The sequence below is a fragment of the Miniopterus natalensis genome, chromosome X (genome assembly GCF_054644295.1).
Source record: "Miniopterus natalensis isolate mMinNat1 chromosome X, mMinNat1.hap1, whole genome shotgun sequence".
NCBI lineage: Eukaryota > Metazoa > Chordata > Mammalia > Chiroptera > Miniopteridae > Miniopterus > Miniopterus natalensis.
Genome location: NC_142103.1, coordinates 74,091,325 through 74,107,837, shown reverse-complemented (window position 1 = coordinate 74,107,837; position 16,513 = coordinate 74,091,325). Strand labels below are relative to the sequence as shown.

Below are 16,513 nucleotides of genomic sequence, written 5' to 3'. Positions count from 1 at the left end.
TATTTGCTGCCCCTTCTCCTAGGAATGCCCCTCTCTGAGTTGTAGCATAGTTGATTCCTTTCTGTCTTCAAATTTTCTGTTAAATGTTTTTCCTCAGTTGTTCTCTGACTGCTTTTATCTAAAGTAGGTTCCCCTATTGTCTATGATCACATACTCTTTTGTTAAATACTTAAAAAAACACTCTTTACCATATATCTACATTTCTTCCCTTTAAGAGTAATTCTATTCTCAAATTCCATCATACTGAGGAAATCATGAGAAATTTAGATAAAGATATCTGTACAAGAATGTTCATCATTGTAATATTTATAATAGCAAAAAGTTGGAATCAACCTAAATGTGCACAGTAAGGGACTGGTTAAATAAATTATGGTACATTTATGTAATATTATACTATGCAGACATTGAACGTGATGTTGACATTTAACATGTTTAAATACAGCGTTAAATAGATTTGTAATAATATACAAAGTGTTCCCAAGATAAAGTGTGTGTGTGGGGGAGCATGTGGGGAATTAAACATATAATATGAGCTTATGTATGTAAAAACATATTTTTGGATAGTAAACAACTTGAAAAAGTCATTTAAATTTTTTACTCTGCTTATTTCTAGGCAGTGGACTTACAGATAATGATTTTATTTACTTTTTTTTTCTTCTGAATTTTCCACAAAGGCCTGCACATCCCAGAGAACCTGTAGTCTCTGTAGTGTTGCACATATTATGGATATCTTCTGCAGTTACTTTTATAATGGGGGGGGCGGAGCAACAGACAAATAAAACAAAAAGAAGAATCAAGAAAGCATCTCATACTTTTGTAGATGCTATTTTGAGAACTCTGACTCATGTCCATTGTAAACTTCCTTTAATGTATTGCTGGGGTCTGTGGAGTTATCAATAAGACCTCCTTTTAGCAATGTTTCTGGTAAGTAAGCTTTTCCCGAGTGGGGCCTGTAGCAGGCCGATAGTTGTAATGAATCCTATACTTTTCCGCCTTCAATAGCCTGTGTCTGTTTCTTTGTAGGTGGGGTAACTCGGATGACTGTTTCTCTCGTTGTCATAATGTTTGAACTAACTGGCGGCTTGGAATACATTGTGCCTCTGATGGCTGCAGCAATGACAAGCAAGTGGGTGGCAGATGCTCTTGGGCGGGAGGGCATCTATGATGCCCACATTCGTCTCAATGGATACCCCTTTCTTGAAGCTAAAGAGGAGTTTGCTCATAAGACCCTGGCAATGGATGTGATGAAACCCCGGAGAAATGATCCTTTGTTGACTGCCCTTACTCAGGACAGTATGACCGTGGAAGATGTAGAGACCATAATCAGTGAAACCACTTACAGTGGCTTCCCAGTAGTGGTGTCCCGGGAGTCCCAAAGGCTTGTCGGTTTTGTCCTCCGAAGAGATCTCATTATTTCAATTGGTAAGGATTCCAGAAAAGGGATAATAGAATCCACTGTGGAAATAAATAAATATTCATGAAATGAGGGAAGATGGAAGGGAGAGGGGACTAGTTAGAAGCCAGAAATAGCACTTTAATTTTCAACATTTTCCCCCTACTTTTCAAATAGAAAATGCTCGTAAAAAACAGGATGGAGTTGTGAGCACGTCCATCATTTATTTCACTGAGCATTCTCCTCCAATGCCACCATACACTCCACCCACTCTAAAGCTTCGGAACATCCTGGATCTCAGCCCCTTCACTGTGACTGACCTTACCCCTATGGAGATCGTCGTAGATATCTTCCGCAAGCTGGGACTGAGGCAGTGCCTGGTTACGCACAATGGGTGAGAGATCTTTGGTGAAGTAGAATTAGGTTGTGGAAGAAAGACTATATATATAGAGAAAGAATAATGTAATTCACATGAACATTGGTAGCACTTATAGGCCTTTTTGAAGCTCTGAGATAAAGATGGATGTGTTTATTTTATCATCATAATTAATAGAAAAGAAGTGTGAGGAAGAAAGTGCATTTGAGAGGTGGGAACCGCTGGTTGCACATTATAAATAACTCAGTTCCTCCCCACAAAGAAAGCAGCTGTGTTCTTATGAAATTATAAAGGTATTAAGTAGTATTTGTATACAATACATTTGTTATTATCTGAGGATGAGAAAACCAAGTTTCAATGAGGTTGAAAGATTTACACTAGAGCTCCCAGTTAATATATAGTAGAGATAGGCTTTAAATATAAGTCTTCTGACTTCCAAGGCCAAGGCTCTTTCTGGGATATTTTTTTAACAAATAAAGGAAGCACTATGGTTTTTATTGGAAAAGAGGGAAAGTTGAGGGGAAAGGTGGATTTTTTTCTGAACATGGTATGTTAATCCAGCAATTACATAAGAATTTTACTCTCTAAAATTTTTAAATGGTATAACAGATGTCTTGCAGGATTTAAATAAGGAAGGGGACTTTTCCTAACTGATTCATTCAACATTTACTGAATCCCTACTTCATGTAAGAAAGCATTCCACTAGACCCTGGGGAGACACAAAAATGAATAAAACTCTTCTCTGCCCTCAAGAAGTATGCAGTGCTATAGGGAAGCTAAGAAAATACAAGTGCATATAGCACAACAGCAAAGAAGACAAGTACACAGAACATGTTTTTGCTGGGAGGAGGACACAGTTATTGCTGGCTTGTAGGATCAGGGAAGGTGGTCTGCAAGAGGGACATTTGAACTGGGTTGCAAAAGGTAAGTGAGATTCGTATATGTAGAGAAGAATATTTAAGCCAGAGGAGATAGCAGGATCTGAGACCCAAAGGTAGTAATGCTTGCAGTGTGTTCAGGGATCCGTGTATTGTTCCACAGGCCTGGTATCTGTATCCTAGTCCTGTTATTTCATCGTCTGTACGTGCAGATAGTGTTCAAAGTTGAAAAAGACTGAAGAAGAAAAGTGTCACCTTTGAGAATATTATTTTAACTACAGATTTGTTTTTGTTTTGTTGTCTTGTTTTGTCTTTTAGACGACTGCTTGGAATCATTACTAAGAAGGATGTGCTAAAGCATATAGCACAGATGGCGAACCAAGATCCTGATTCCATTCTCTTCAACTAGAATCACAGGGTTGTGCTAGATACAAAACAGAAAGGACATTGCAGACCGTGGATATATTTTATTAACTGGGTACCCAAAACACATTTCCCATATCTGGATGGTGAAGTTATAATAGTGTATTGTCTCTTTCCTACAAGTTAACCAGTTGCACTACATAATAATTTCTGGAAATTAATCTTCTCTTTAGGAGAAAACACAGGCTTCTGTGGTATTGCATTATGAAGATTTCATGAAAGAGTAAACAAGATTGCTATGGTTTAATTCTTTTTTCTTTTTTTTAAAGATTTTTAAAAAATTTAAAACATAATTTTTAGCCAATATGCAATCATTGAAAACTATGCAAGAAAAATTCTGACCATCCTAACTGATAGCCTGCAGGAAACTCATGAAAAAGTCACTTTTTTTTGGACTCTAACTATCATTGGTGGAAGATGAAGTGTAAACTAAGGGGCTTTGCTTTTCCAACCACAGAAAAGAAAGCCAGAAGGAAAATAGTAATGATATTTTCCAGACTGTGAAAATTCAGTTCAAATGTTAACTTGTTCCTGTTACAATATTTAGCATTATTAGTTTGTGTGTGTATGTGTATGTTAATTTTAATATCTGATTATAAGACAATGCTGCTTGGTTAATCTCCTCTAAATGAATTTAGAGAGGTTGATTTTTTAGCTTGCTTGTTCCTGGTACTCTTTTGAAGTGCACAAAGAAAAGTTATAGAGCTTTCTCCTTGTCTGCAAGAAGGGTAATTTTCCAGATGGTATTAGTTAGCTAGTAGACAAGGATTTTGCCATGAATTTGTTAATAGCAAGGAATGATTTCTCCAGATTAATGATTAGTGAAGTTCTAAGGAAAGTCAATGACTAGGAATTTTAAATTTTGTGAGGTTCCAACTCATCCTCTTACCCAGATGCCACCTCCATGAGTTATGGTGCTTTAGGCTTCTGGAATATGTAAGAATAATAAAGGGAACCAGACTGCATACTGGTAAACTAGGGAAGATTCTAAGCTGTATCTGCATTCTCATGCATTCCTTCATAAAGACCAATAGTACTAAAAGAACTGGACACCCATGCCTCCTCCCAGTGTTAAGTACGTAGAACAGGCCAGTGTTTTCCTGTGAACATGAATTTGGGCTTGGGGTACTTTCAAATATATTCAAGGCATTGGAACACAATAGGCAGCTGTGACTCCCTTGAGGCTTCTTAGAATTCTAAAAAAAAAATGCAGAACCATCCTAAGACCCAGGGGTGTGGACGAGGCCTGGCGACACCAAAGGTGCTTGTATCCAATTGAAAAGGTGCCTGTCTGAATTTCCTATCACTTTAACTGCAGTAGAAAACATCACAGTCTAGGGACACCTGGTGGAATTACAGAGCCACCACCATCATTCCGACCACTGTTTCATTTTCTACAGTTTTACCTACATGCAGTTATTCCCTCCCCCATTCTTTGCCCCTTCCCACTCCTCAGTCCCGAGTTATTCATTCCTATTACAAAAATAACACCCAGGGCTAGTTAAATTGTAAACCAAGCCTCAGTAATATTTTGGGACGTGGACCAGAGGTAACACACAGCCATTGGCTTTGTTCTGTAACCTAGTCACTGCTATCATGCCTCAATTTCCACACCAATGCCCACAGCAGTGAGACTTAACTGCCAAGGGTGAAAGTTCAGCCTTTCCCACTCTACAAGTCTGTTCCCAGCACTTCTCTCCATCCTTCCAGCCTGGAATCAGCAGTCACTCAGCATATCCTTCCCAGCCCTCCACCTGCCCTCCCCAAATACTTCATACCTCATTTTAAAAGCTGCTGATCCCAGATTCTAGGATTTTTTTTAACCCTTAGTTCTTATCTTTCCCAAATCTGAAATTATGTTATTGCCCAGAACTAGGTAGTCAAGGCTTATTTTGACTTTTATCTTTAAAATGTCAAAGCAGTCACCAGAGTTTCTTATTTTAAGTATATCACTCTAGCATTTTAATGAAAAAAAAAAAAACAACAACTCTAGGATATATTTTATGATAGTCATGACTCAGTAACTTTATATCTTTTGTCCCTTCCACGCCACTGATTCCCTCGCATGAGATGTGGCTATTTTGCCTGACCACCCCTGTATATTGTGTAGAAGTCAAAGTTCTTATCTGTATATTTCTGATTCACTACCTATCTTATTAGCTACCCAACTAAAGTTTGCAAACAGGAAATGTTAGTATTTCTAGTATTTGATGACAATGAAAGGTTTGGTTGCATTTCATAGTGCAGCAATCATATGGAGGGGTGTCTAAGTTTGCCTTTGCATTTCTTCTAGGCTCTGTTTTTAATTTTAGACAGATGAGCCAGTGTTAAGGTGCTACTTCAGAGACTAAATTCAAGACATCAGATAACACTGTGCCAAGGTAAACTTTCTAAATGCTAAGAACGGATTGGCCCTCCAGAGAATAATATCCCTTTGATACCTCACCCTGATAAATCTCATCCATTAACCTCAGCTTCTCAGGAATCCTCGTAACTCATATGCTAGAAATAGCTGTAGTGTATAGTATCCATTATGTATCTAATCCTATGGTTTGGCTCAAAGGTTGGTTAATTGTGGCTAGAGCTCCCTGCTAGACTGCTAACGCAGCACCTCCACACTCAGAGTTTCTTGTCTTGAGACAAACGAAAATGTTCTTTCTGACATTGCTAATTTAGCAGTTGGACATACTTAACCAACAAACAAAGCTGAATTAGGGAGAATCTGTCAGTAGCCTCAAATGGCCACAGACCTCAATGGCAAAGACTACATATTCTGTGATTAAAAATGAATATGAGTTGAAACTAGTCTATTTTGATATTTAAAAAAGAAAATTGCCTGACACACGGGAAGAATTTACAAAAGAATGTCAATAAGTACTTTAGGATTTTCCAAGGAATAATATCTGGTAGACATCCAGTCATGAAAGGAGTGAGAGTCTATAGATTTGTAAAAGTCTGCTATATTTTGTATCTTGAGATCTTCAATGTAAAAAGTTAAAGAAGCCCAACCAGTTAATGGATGATTAGTTATACCATTGGACGGAAGAAGTAGGGAACTGCAAATGCAAAATAATGGCCACTTTTAAGATCATTTATATTTAGAAGTTTGTTCAGATGCTCTGCTCTTTTCTGGCTCCAGCATCCTTCTGGCTCAGCCCAACTGTGGAGCAGAGGTGGTATAGTTCATAGAACAGATATCCTCTGGTGAATAATCTGACATTGACAATACTTTGGATTTGCCAGTTGGCAGAGCAAATGATTAATTTGCTGATTTAACTGTAAAGCACTTCAATTGTTTTGGCACCAAAGCTAAATCTGAAAGCTTTACAGGAAGAGCAGAGCACAGTATAAATTTCTCTAGCCAGCCTTCAATTGTATTTAAACATCAGAATGATAAAGTAATGGAGACTTAGTGTGATCTAAGGCTGTGAAATAATTCTCAATAATGTGATGAACCTGTTCAGGTGTGTGGGTGAGCAAATATGTTTTTAAAAACTTGGCATGCAATAGAGCCCATCATGAAACATAATTGTTGCTCTATGTTTTAAGTATTTAAATCACTCATCACAGTTGGGTCTCAATATTGGTTTGTTGTTTTGGGGGGGTGATGAGAAGGAAAGTGTACTTGTTACCCCACAGTATCTTTAAAAAAAAAAAAATCATAAGGAGTGCAATTTTTGAAGCTGAGTTTTTTAATGATTGTGAAAACAATACAGAGAATTTGAAACAGCCAGTGTGTTTTATATTGCCAAAGTACTTACTGATGACTGACCACATTATACTGTGAAGAATTGATTTATCTGCATTGGATCAGAGCCAAATATAGGCAATCCATCAGTTCAGAGAAAGCAGGAGAGCATCTTTCATGGTAGTGCGTAGAGTATCGAGCTCTTGAAAACCGTGAGAAAAGTTAGGAATTTAGAAAGTAAATGGGAGGTAGAATATTGAGTCTTTTAAAAAATAAATGTCAATATATGTGCTCTGAACTTAAGCATCCTAAAACCTTGACTTTTCTTTAACCACCTCTGGGATGCCTAGATTCCCTTTAGAGAGGGAATGGAGAGTCATGGCAGTGGAAAAGCCCTGGTAAGAAAACATATGAGTTTATGTAAGATGGTGGAAGGAAGGCCAGCCACACATCTTCGCATTTAAAAACTGCTTGATCATGTGCCTCAAGGGAAGGAAAAGTGAAATAGTCTCCCAAAGACCAGCATTTAGAGTGAGTCTAATTTTATGGAAAGGGCTGACATAAGACAAGACATCTGCTCATGAAGGTGGGAAGCCACTACTGCCATTGCCTAAATGATATGCTTTAGGGAGATTGTCTTGAATTTTTACAGCAAAATATTTTAAAATCTATATTTTTAGCCTCCCCAGTATGTACTTATTGTATATTAGAAAGAAAAGGTGAGGGTTTCTCAGATCAAAGCTCAAGGAGCTGTGTAAATTTGATGTGAAATAAGTGTAGTGTTCCTGTGATGACCACAGGACTTTTGCTCTGCTTCAATTTCAGTTGTTTGCTCCAAGGAGAGAAGTTCTTGGAATAGTAGGTGTTAGCAAATTCAGGTTATTTCCCAAACGTTTGCTGGCCCCAGTCTCATTTCTAAATATCTGGACCTGGGCAAAGTTTTCAAGTGATGTAGGGAACAAAATTGGTTTTTCCACTTTGTAATCTGGTTTTGCCAAATCACCTAAGAAAGAAAGAATTTGATGTGTGGAGTTTGCGTGTCTTGCATGGGGCCTATTGAGTCACCCAGCCCAATCCCACAGTCATAAATTCCTACCTCTAAGTTCCTGCCAAAGGGTCTTCAGCCTCTGTTTGCACACTCATTGAATAAATGCCTTGGTTAAAGAAAGGCACATGATAGTATAAAATTATGAGGGTTTAAAAAAATGATCTCTGCCTTTCTTTTTTTCACCGTCTATCCCACTTTGTCTCCCTCTCTTTTTTCCCTTCTCTCTCTCTCTTTCTCTCCCGCCTCCTCTAAGTTCAAAATTTTCTCAGTTGTTACAGGCATATTGTTTCAAATGTGGGCCTTGGAGAAAAGAGAGGATCATTCTGAACTTAGAGAATGGAAGATAATTCTGAATTGATGGGGCCAAAGGAACTTTGCTCCACTGTAGGGGCAAAAGCCAGTGGTATTTATTGGGAGTGTCAAGGGCTTTAGCATCCTGAAGGCAGATATATGAAGTATTCATTGCCAAACCTTATTATTATGTACTAGTAGAAATCTATTGAAAGTCAGAGGCAGTCTAGGATTTGGTAAGTGAAATGCCATCTGGCAAAATGGGGATGGTTTTATCAGGGCAGGAATCTTCAGCCTCATTATCATATTGAGTGTACCTTAAAATATATGGGCATTCAAGAGTGTTCCTTTTCCCGCCTCCATTTTACTTTATCCCTTCTCCCTCCTTTCTCTCCTATTGTCCTGCCTTTTTACTAAGCTTTTTAATAAGTATTTACTTTTTTATTATATATTTGGTCCTTTGGGACTATGTAATGATTAAGAATTAATTTCATTCTAGATAAAAAAATTATGTGTTTAATATTTTGTTCTTTTAAACTGTCTTTTGAAGCTATGCTGCTAACCAGGTACAGGCCAGAAAGGAGTTGAGCCTGACAGACAGCACCCAGGTCATATCACTTAAGGATGACATTGATGTCATGATGGTGACTCTTCTTCATTTGACCAAGGCCAGCATCCTGCTCTTACCTCTGTCCATTCATTTGTGGCTATGGGAGAGATACCATCCTTTGGCAAAGCCAATGAGGCAAGGAGGATCAGAGGGTTCTAGCCCACGGGCCACTGTTTGAATATTTGTAATAAGCTCATTCGTAGGGCTGGCTCCAGTTACGGTAGCCAAAGAAAACCTGTCTGACTCAACATTTTAGTTCATAAGAGCTGGTAGAAGTTTAACTGAAGCTAATGTATAGACATCAACTAGGCATCCAGAAATTAGCATCAACCAAAGCTAAGTTTCCACAGGAAGCTTGGTACTGAGCTGTTCAGAGCGTATATTTATCTGAATGTTGCCTACCCTATAGTCACACTGTCTTAGCTTTATTCTAACTTTTAGAGATGTTGGTCCCTGTTCATAGGTACAGCCTGTACCAAAGCTGTGAGTCACTGCTCACTTCATTCTGCTCCTTGGTCATGCATAGCAACAGCCTAAAAAGGAAGACATGGGCTGGGGAGTTATCTATTCCCTATGCTTCTACTAACTAGCCTTGAGATCTTAACCATTCTGTGCCTCAGTGTTCCCATCTGAAAAATGGGGATAGTGTTAATTGCCCTACCTACCTCACAGGGTTGTTGTGAGGATAAATTGAGACAATGAATGGAAAGTACTTTGATAAGTGCTATGCAAATTGTATGAAATGTAAACAATCATGTTAAAGGTAGTGGAATGGACATTGGCAGAAGGGTTAATGGGATTGTCTAGTCCTTTCTCTGTGTGGCTTAAACCCAGGTCGCCATTGCTTTATGCATTTCCACTTAGCACAGATTTTTAATTATGCATGTAATAAAACACAGCCTTACCCAACCTGGTGTCTGGTGTGTTTTTGAAGACTCTCAATTTTGTACCTTCTGATTTCTAATAATAAAATTGGGGGGTAGTGTACTGGGGTTGGGGGAAGATAGTGTAAATAGCAATTGCAAACTCCTACTAGCAAGCTCACTTCTTAAAAAAGATTTATTAATTACTTAATTATTTTTACATTTATAGATTCAGTAATGCTTTTTACCATAAAGAGACAAATGAAGGGCAGCTTACGTCTTCTGAGAGATTTCAGATACCTCATTCATTATGACTACTTAAATAGTCCTGCCTCATACATTGGTTATACTTTCCTAATGGCATGAGAATTAACTGGGAGCTGTGATTTTTCTCTCTTTTTTGTGTTTTTAATGATGTAAGATTATGGACTTTGATAGGGCTCTTGCCTACATACTGTCATTTTTTACAAGGAGTAGGGTGGGTGATTGAAATGTTCCTCAATGAAGAGTAGGGTTAGTATGACCCTCTAAGATGTGTTGGGAACCCTCTGAAGTGACCAAGGAAGGAATTTTTCAGGGAGATAGTTGAATATGCAAACATTTCCTTTTCACACCTCTAGAAAACAGAAAACAAAAGAAAGCTATACAGCAGGTCCTCGAATAACTAACTACCTTGTTCAACATCTTTTGGTTATAACACTGATGAGATGCTTAACACTAGTTTATATCAATTAGCCTGTGGTAAAATTGGTTTTGTTATACATCATTTCACTTAAAGTTGCAGAACCTATCAACGACATTGAGAACTTACTATACTTTGAAGTATGGCTTTCCTACTTTCTCACTCTATTTTTCCTGCATCTGATTTGTCCTCCCTACTCCTTTCCTCTCCTTGTTAGCCAGACCACTAGTAAGGCAGTTTGCTATTTGTGCATGTTTTCATTTAAGAATTCCTTTTGTTTACATTTGATCGCATCTGTACTGGTGTTGGCTTTTTATCGTGTTGCTACCAAGAACTTTAATGTCTTTAGCTTACTTTGTATCATTTCAGGAAGAACACCTCTATGTAAAAATAACTCATACGCTTAGAATTCCACAAAGAAATTTCAGTTTTTTATATTATTTATCATTTTCCTGCACTCCTTCCACACTATCACCATTTCAGCCTCTAATATAAATACCTTTTGAGACAAAAAAAAATACATCTAGCTGTTACTAGCTATCAGTAACTTGCTACAAATTATAGTGTTGTGTCTAGTCACTGTAGGGCTTAGATAAAAATGGCTTTGATGAGTATGAGGTACACACCAATTCATCATCTGATACAGGAGCTGCCCAGAGAAAAACCTGGAAATGACCACCAGATGTCAGTGCAATCATTGAAATACTAATCTAGCTAAGGGTTGGGTTGAAGAGAACTGTGTCTGAAGGTAGGCAGGGCAAGAAGCATTAATTCATAGGTACAGCTAGATGCTGGGAATACAAAATTCAATCCCAAGTTATTTCTTAGTTTATCGACATTCTATTTTTAATGTATATAATAAAATTCAATGCTTTTCTTATTTAAAAATTGTCAATCACTTAACAGTCCCTGCCTTTAAGGAGCTTATTATCTTGGTGTCTGAAAGTTGTAGTTTCTTTTTCAAAGCAATGTCCCAGATAAAACCAATGAGGAGCCCTGGCCAGTTTTTCTCAGTGGTTAGAGCCTTGGTCCATGGACTGAAGGGTCCCAGGTTCAGTTCCAGCCAAGGGCATGTATCTTGGTTTCAGGTTCAATCCTCAGCCCCAGTAGTGGTGCCTGCAGGAAGCAACCAATTAATGTGTCTCTCTCACATCGATGTTTCTCTCTCTCTCTCCCCCTCCTCTCTCTCTTCCATTCTCTCTGAAAAGCAATGGGAAAAATATCCTTGGGTGAGGATAAAATAAAATAAAAACCAATGAGGGAAGAAGGACTATAGTTCCTCCCTCATTAGGATGGCCACATAATTTTTTTGTATGACTAGGACTCTTTCGACAGTGGGATGGTGGTATTAATAATTGCCCTGGGACAACAGGTGCAAAACTGGGACTATTCCAGGTGTCTTAGTAAATTCAAACTGCTATAACAAATTATCAAAGACTGAGTGGTTGAGGAGGTTCATTTCTTATATATTGTCCACAGCTAGTGTTTCTAAATAGACATTTTAGGGTCTTGATTCAGGAGGCTGCAGATAGAACAGAAGACAGAAAAGGAAAAGTATAGGATTTGGAGCCAGAGGACCTGGATTCAAGGCTTACTTTAAAGGAATTGCTACCTTTATTGATCAGACATAACTCAGAATTTCTAATATTGGCCTTGGAGGATGAGTTTCCTTTCAAAAAGGGGCTTCTGGACCTCACAGTATGGCTTTGTGTTCCATAAGATTCTCCTTACCGTTGAGGCAATTTTTCTGGTTACTTCACTGGCCTCGGGGTGTGGTGAAGATCAATTCTTTTTAATATGCTGGCCTGAGTGTGTGTATCGCACAAACTGAGGTGGAGGTAGGAGTTTTAACCTAAAAGCTCAAGGAAAATAAAGGGAGTCAATATGATGTGCAGTGACCTCATCTGGCTGATCCTGACTGGGCATCAGAATCACCTGAAATGGGTATTAAAATATAGATTCCTGGAGGTTTGGTGCCAGATTTTAGACTAGTATTTGGAAAACCATACAGGGGTATTTCAGGCTTCATCCCACCCTCAAGCCTTATCAGCCTCCTGTTTGGTGGACTCCATCTTAGCACTGCCTAGGAAAACTCATTGTTCCACTTGTTCACTCTTATATCCCAATTACCAGATACAGGACTCAACACAGAGCAGGACCTCCAAAAATACATTACTGGCAGAATGATTGCCTATATAAAGCTTGACACCTTAGTTCCTATTTCCTGCCTGAAGATATGTCTGTTACCTAGATGTATATACCTTTCAGGGGCACCACATGTACCCACCCATGACCAGATCTTATATTTTATTTTACAAGTCACAACCTGTTAATCACCGTCTCATACAAACCTTTGTAGGTGACCAAAGGCATGTTTTTTTAACCTCTGCTACTTATCCGCCATGTGATTTTAGGTACATGATTTGACTTTCTGAACCTCAGTCACCTCATCGCTAAGGAAGGAATGACATAAAACCTGCCTCATTGACTGTTGAAAAGAATTGAAACTGGGTGTGAAAACTGCGCTTTACAAATGGCTATCTAAATATCATTCTTATTCAATTGGTCCTGAGGGATAAAGTAGATAATGTATGAGAATAGTCAATTCACTCAACCAATGATTATTGAGCACAACTTGGCAGTAAGGATTCAATGAAAGGAAAACACAGACCCATTCCCTAGATGAAAGTCCAAAAACACAATCAATTCAGAATGGCATAAGCCAGCAGTCTATTCTAGTGGAAGAGTTATTTTCCTTTCCTGAATATTAGCAGAATCTTGGTAACTCCCCTTCTACAAAAATGTATTCCGATTATTTCTGCCTCCAAGGCTCTGACAAATATCACTAAATCAGGGCATCCCAGGCACACTCAAACCAGTCTGTCAGCTATGGTTTTCAAGAGGGATGCACCCACTTTCTTCTCTCCAGCTCCAACTCCCACCTGGCCACATCTGAAGCCTGCAAAGCCACTCAGTGAACCCTTCCTTACCCCAGATATCACTCAACCTGACAAAGCCAATTATACCCCTTCCCTCCTTGCCTGTCCTCCAGCATACTCCTCTTTCTAATTCCAGGTACAAAACCAAAACTTCCTTGTATGTGGATGAATACCAACAGAAATGGCTGTGTGTATGTGGGGAGTGGAGAGGAGGGTTGTCTACAAGAGCAGTAATATGCTAGAAATGCTTTATTACACAAATACCTTTCAATATCACAACTCTGTGAGTAGGCAAAATATGAGGAAACAAAGACTAAGACAAAGATTTAGCAGGACATGTTGTAACAGAAACTGGATATTCATGTTTTTGACCACAAGTCCAGTGATCTTTCTACTGTTAATCTTGGAGCTAACTGCTTCTGTTCATCCTGAATGCTTCTAAGACAGTTTATGGGAAGAGGGTAATAAGAGCCTGCCTGGTTGGACAGTTGGCCTAGTGTTAAAAATTTACTGTGGGTATGAATCTGTACAGAGACATGCAGAGGTGATCAGAAATATTTCTAGAAAGGGGATCTCCAAAGAGGCTCTTTTAAAATGTGGGTGTGTAGAAAGTGAAAAGTGGGAATAAATAGGGGTGGGGGAGTAATGTCTGGGGTCCTTTCTGTATTTACTAATTTTCTTCCCTTGGTATTACTTGAAGTTTTTACCAGAAGCTTGCATCTGTTTATATAATTTTTTTTATCAGTAAACACCCACAAAAGAAAACAATATTTTTATATGTGGTTATAAGGATCTGTTCATCTCATCAATTGGAAACTAATACTTTTTTCCTGAAAACTAATGATAAACAATGAAAACTAAAACCTCAGGTCCAGTAAGCCATTGTTATGATGAGAATTCCCATCCTTAGCAGGGGAGTCTTATGACTCATGCAGGCACAGGGTTGTTTTCTCTCATAATCTAACACAGCAGCCAGAATAATCTTTTTTAAAAAAATTATCTTTATTGTTGAAAGTATTACAGATGTCCCTTTCCCCCATTGATCCCCTCCACACCCCCCCCACACCCCCAGGCCTTCACCCAGCACTATTGTCTGTGTCCACCGGTTATGCATACATGCATATAAATTCTTTGGTTAATCTCTCCCCACCCAAGAATAATCTTTTTAAAACATAAATCAGATTCACATCACTTTCCTGATTTGAAACCCTTTGGTGACTTCCTATTACATGCAGAGTAAATCCAAACCCCTTACCCTAGCCTCTGAGGCCTTCTATGATCTTCATCTGGTGTATCTCACTAACCTTATGTTATACGTTGAATTGTGTAAGTGATAACCTTCAGTACCTCAGAATGTGACCTTATTTGGAAATAGGGTCATTGCAGATGTGATTTTGTACTGGAGTAGGGTGGGCCCTAATTCAATATGACTGATGTCCTTATAAGATGGACAAATTTGGAAACAAGCACATGCACAGGGAGAACATCCTGTGAAGATGAAGGTGTAGATCAGGGTAATGCTCCTACAAGTCAAGAAATGCCATAGATTGCCAGAAAATCGTGAGAAGCTGGAAGAAAGGCACAAACAGATTCTCCTTCACAGACTTCGGAACAAGCCAACCATGGTGACATCTTGATCTCGGACTTCTAGCTTCCAGAACTGAGATGATAAATTTCTGTTGTTTAAGCCGTCTGGTTTGTGGCATTTTGTTATGGCAGCCTCACAAACTAATAAATACATCTTATCTCTTAGCACTCACCCCCTTCTTTCATGTGCTCCCATCACACTATTTTCTTTCTTTTTTTCAGTTCCTCATGCACCCAGGTTATTCCTGCCTCAGAATCTCTGTACTAGCTGTTTCATTTTTATCAAATGTACATCCCTCAGTCATTTCACATGACTCATTCCTTCTTGTTATTCAGTTTAAATGTCTTCTCTTACAGAGATCTTCTCTGACCTCGCAGTCATTCTTAATTGCCTCATGCTCTTTATTCTTCTGAGTAGTCATTATTATCTGATGTCTTCTTGTTTATTTGTTTATAGAATATTTACCCCAATTAGAATTTATATTCCATAGGGATTTTGTTCACCATTGCATCCCTACCTCCTACCTAGACATACCTGGCACACTATAAGGCACTCAATAAATATTTGTTGAATAAATGAATTGGAAGAGTACATCACTGATAGATTTCTTCATTAAGCATTTATTAAATCTCTACTACTTAACAGCCACTGTGATAGAACTCAAGGCACAAAGGCAAATAAGATAGGGTCCATTCCCTTTGACTTTCTAAAAGTCCGTGGCTACTGCCAGGTCCTAATACTGGTGTAGTAGGAAGAGCATGGGCTTTAAAGTCTGACAGGTCTAAGTTCATATCCTAGCTCTGCCACTTACTAGGTATGCAATCCTGGGCAAGGTACCTAACGCCTCTGTACCTCAATAATCTCTTCTGCCAAATGGAGAAAATGTTAATACCTGACTCAGAAAGTTGTGGTAAGAAATAAATGAGATAGATAATGTATGTAAAAAGCTTAGCAGTGTCTGATACCCAGTAAAAGCTAAAAAAAAAAAAAAAAAAAGCATACTACTTCTATTTCATTACAATTAAATAACCAGAGTCCTTCTGCTCACAGATATTTGCCTATCTTTGGGGAAAAGCAGCAATTACCCAGGACAGCAGTAGAAGTAATTCAGCCTAAAGGAAGTCTCTGGACAGTCCCAGTCTACTACCAGAGATCTCTGAGGAGTCATTCAGGTGGAGGAGCCACATCTTAGAAATAAACACCCAACCTTTTCCATCCACACCCCATGTATGATGTCATTCATGCAATCATTCATTCAGAAACTATTTATTGAACATCTATTCTGTCCCAGTCACTGTGCTAAGTGTTGGGGATATAGCAGTGAAAAACACCGACACAATCCTATCTTCACAGGGTTTACAGTCTAGTGGAGATTTTTTTTGGTTTGTTTTACATGTACTCTTTCAGCAAATATTTACTGAGCCTGGCAGTTCCATCCATGGTCACCAGTTAACATGCCACTACCAGCTATCACCTCAGATGACCAAGTGGCTTTGGATCTGGGGCAAGTATAGTCAATGGTGTTTGTCCTTGGTGTTTTTCATGCTTAGGAACCCTCTTCAAATTATCATTAAAAAAAAGGTCCAGTCCAGCCGGGCGTGGCTCAGTGGTTGAGCGTTGACCTGGGATCCAGGTGATCGGGGTTCTATTCCCTGTCGGGGCGCATGCCTGGGTTGAGGGCTCGATCCCCAGTCAGGGGTGTGCAGGAGGCAGCAAATCAATGATGACTCATTA

General features: G+C 38.8%; 1 protein-coding gene across 2 annotated transcripts in view; it reads left to right on the top strand.

The window, feature by feature from the left end:
• The window catches only part of CLCN5 (Cl-/H+ antiporter 5), a 174,595-nt gene extending 164,963 nt beyond the window's left edge, over positions 1 to 9,632 (top strand). For both annotated transcript variants that reach the window (XM_016218526.2, XM_016218527.2), the window contains 3 exons: positions 1,024 to 1,422; positions 1,571 to 1,787; positions 2,966 to 9,632. In XM_016218526.2, the coding sequence (XP_016074012.1) occupies positions 1,024 to 1,422; positions 1,571 to 1,787; positions 2,966 to 3,056 (707 nt within the window). In that variant the 3' untranslated portion in view covers positions 3,057 to 9,632. The remainder of the gene's footprint in view (positions 1 to 1,023; positions 1,423 to 1,570; positions 1,788 to 2,965) is intronic.
• The last annotated feature ends 6,881 nt before the right edge of the window (positions 9,633 to 16,513 follow it).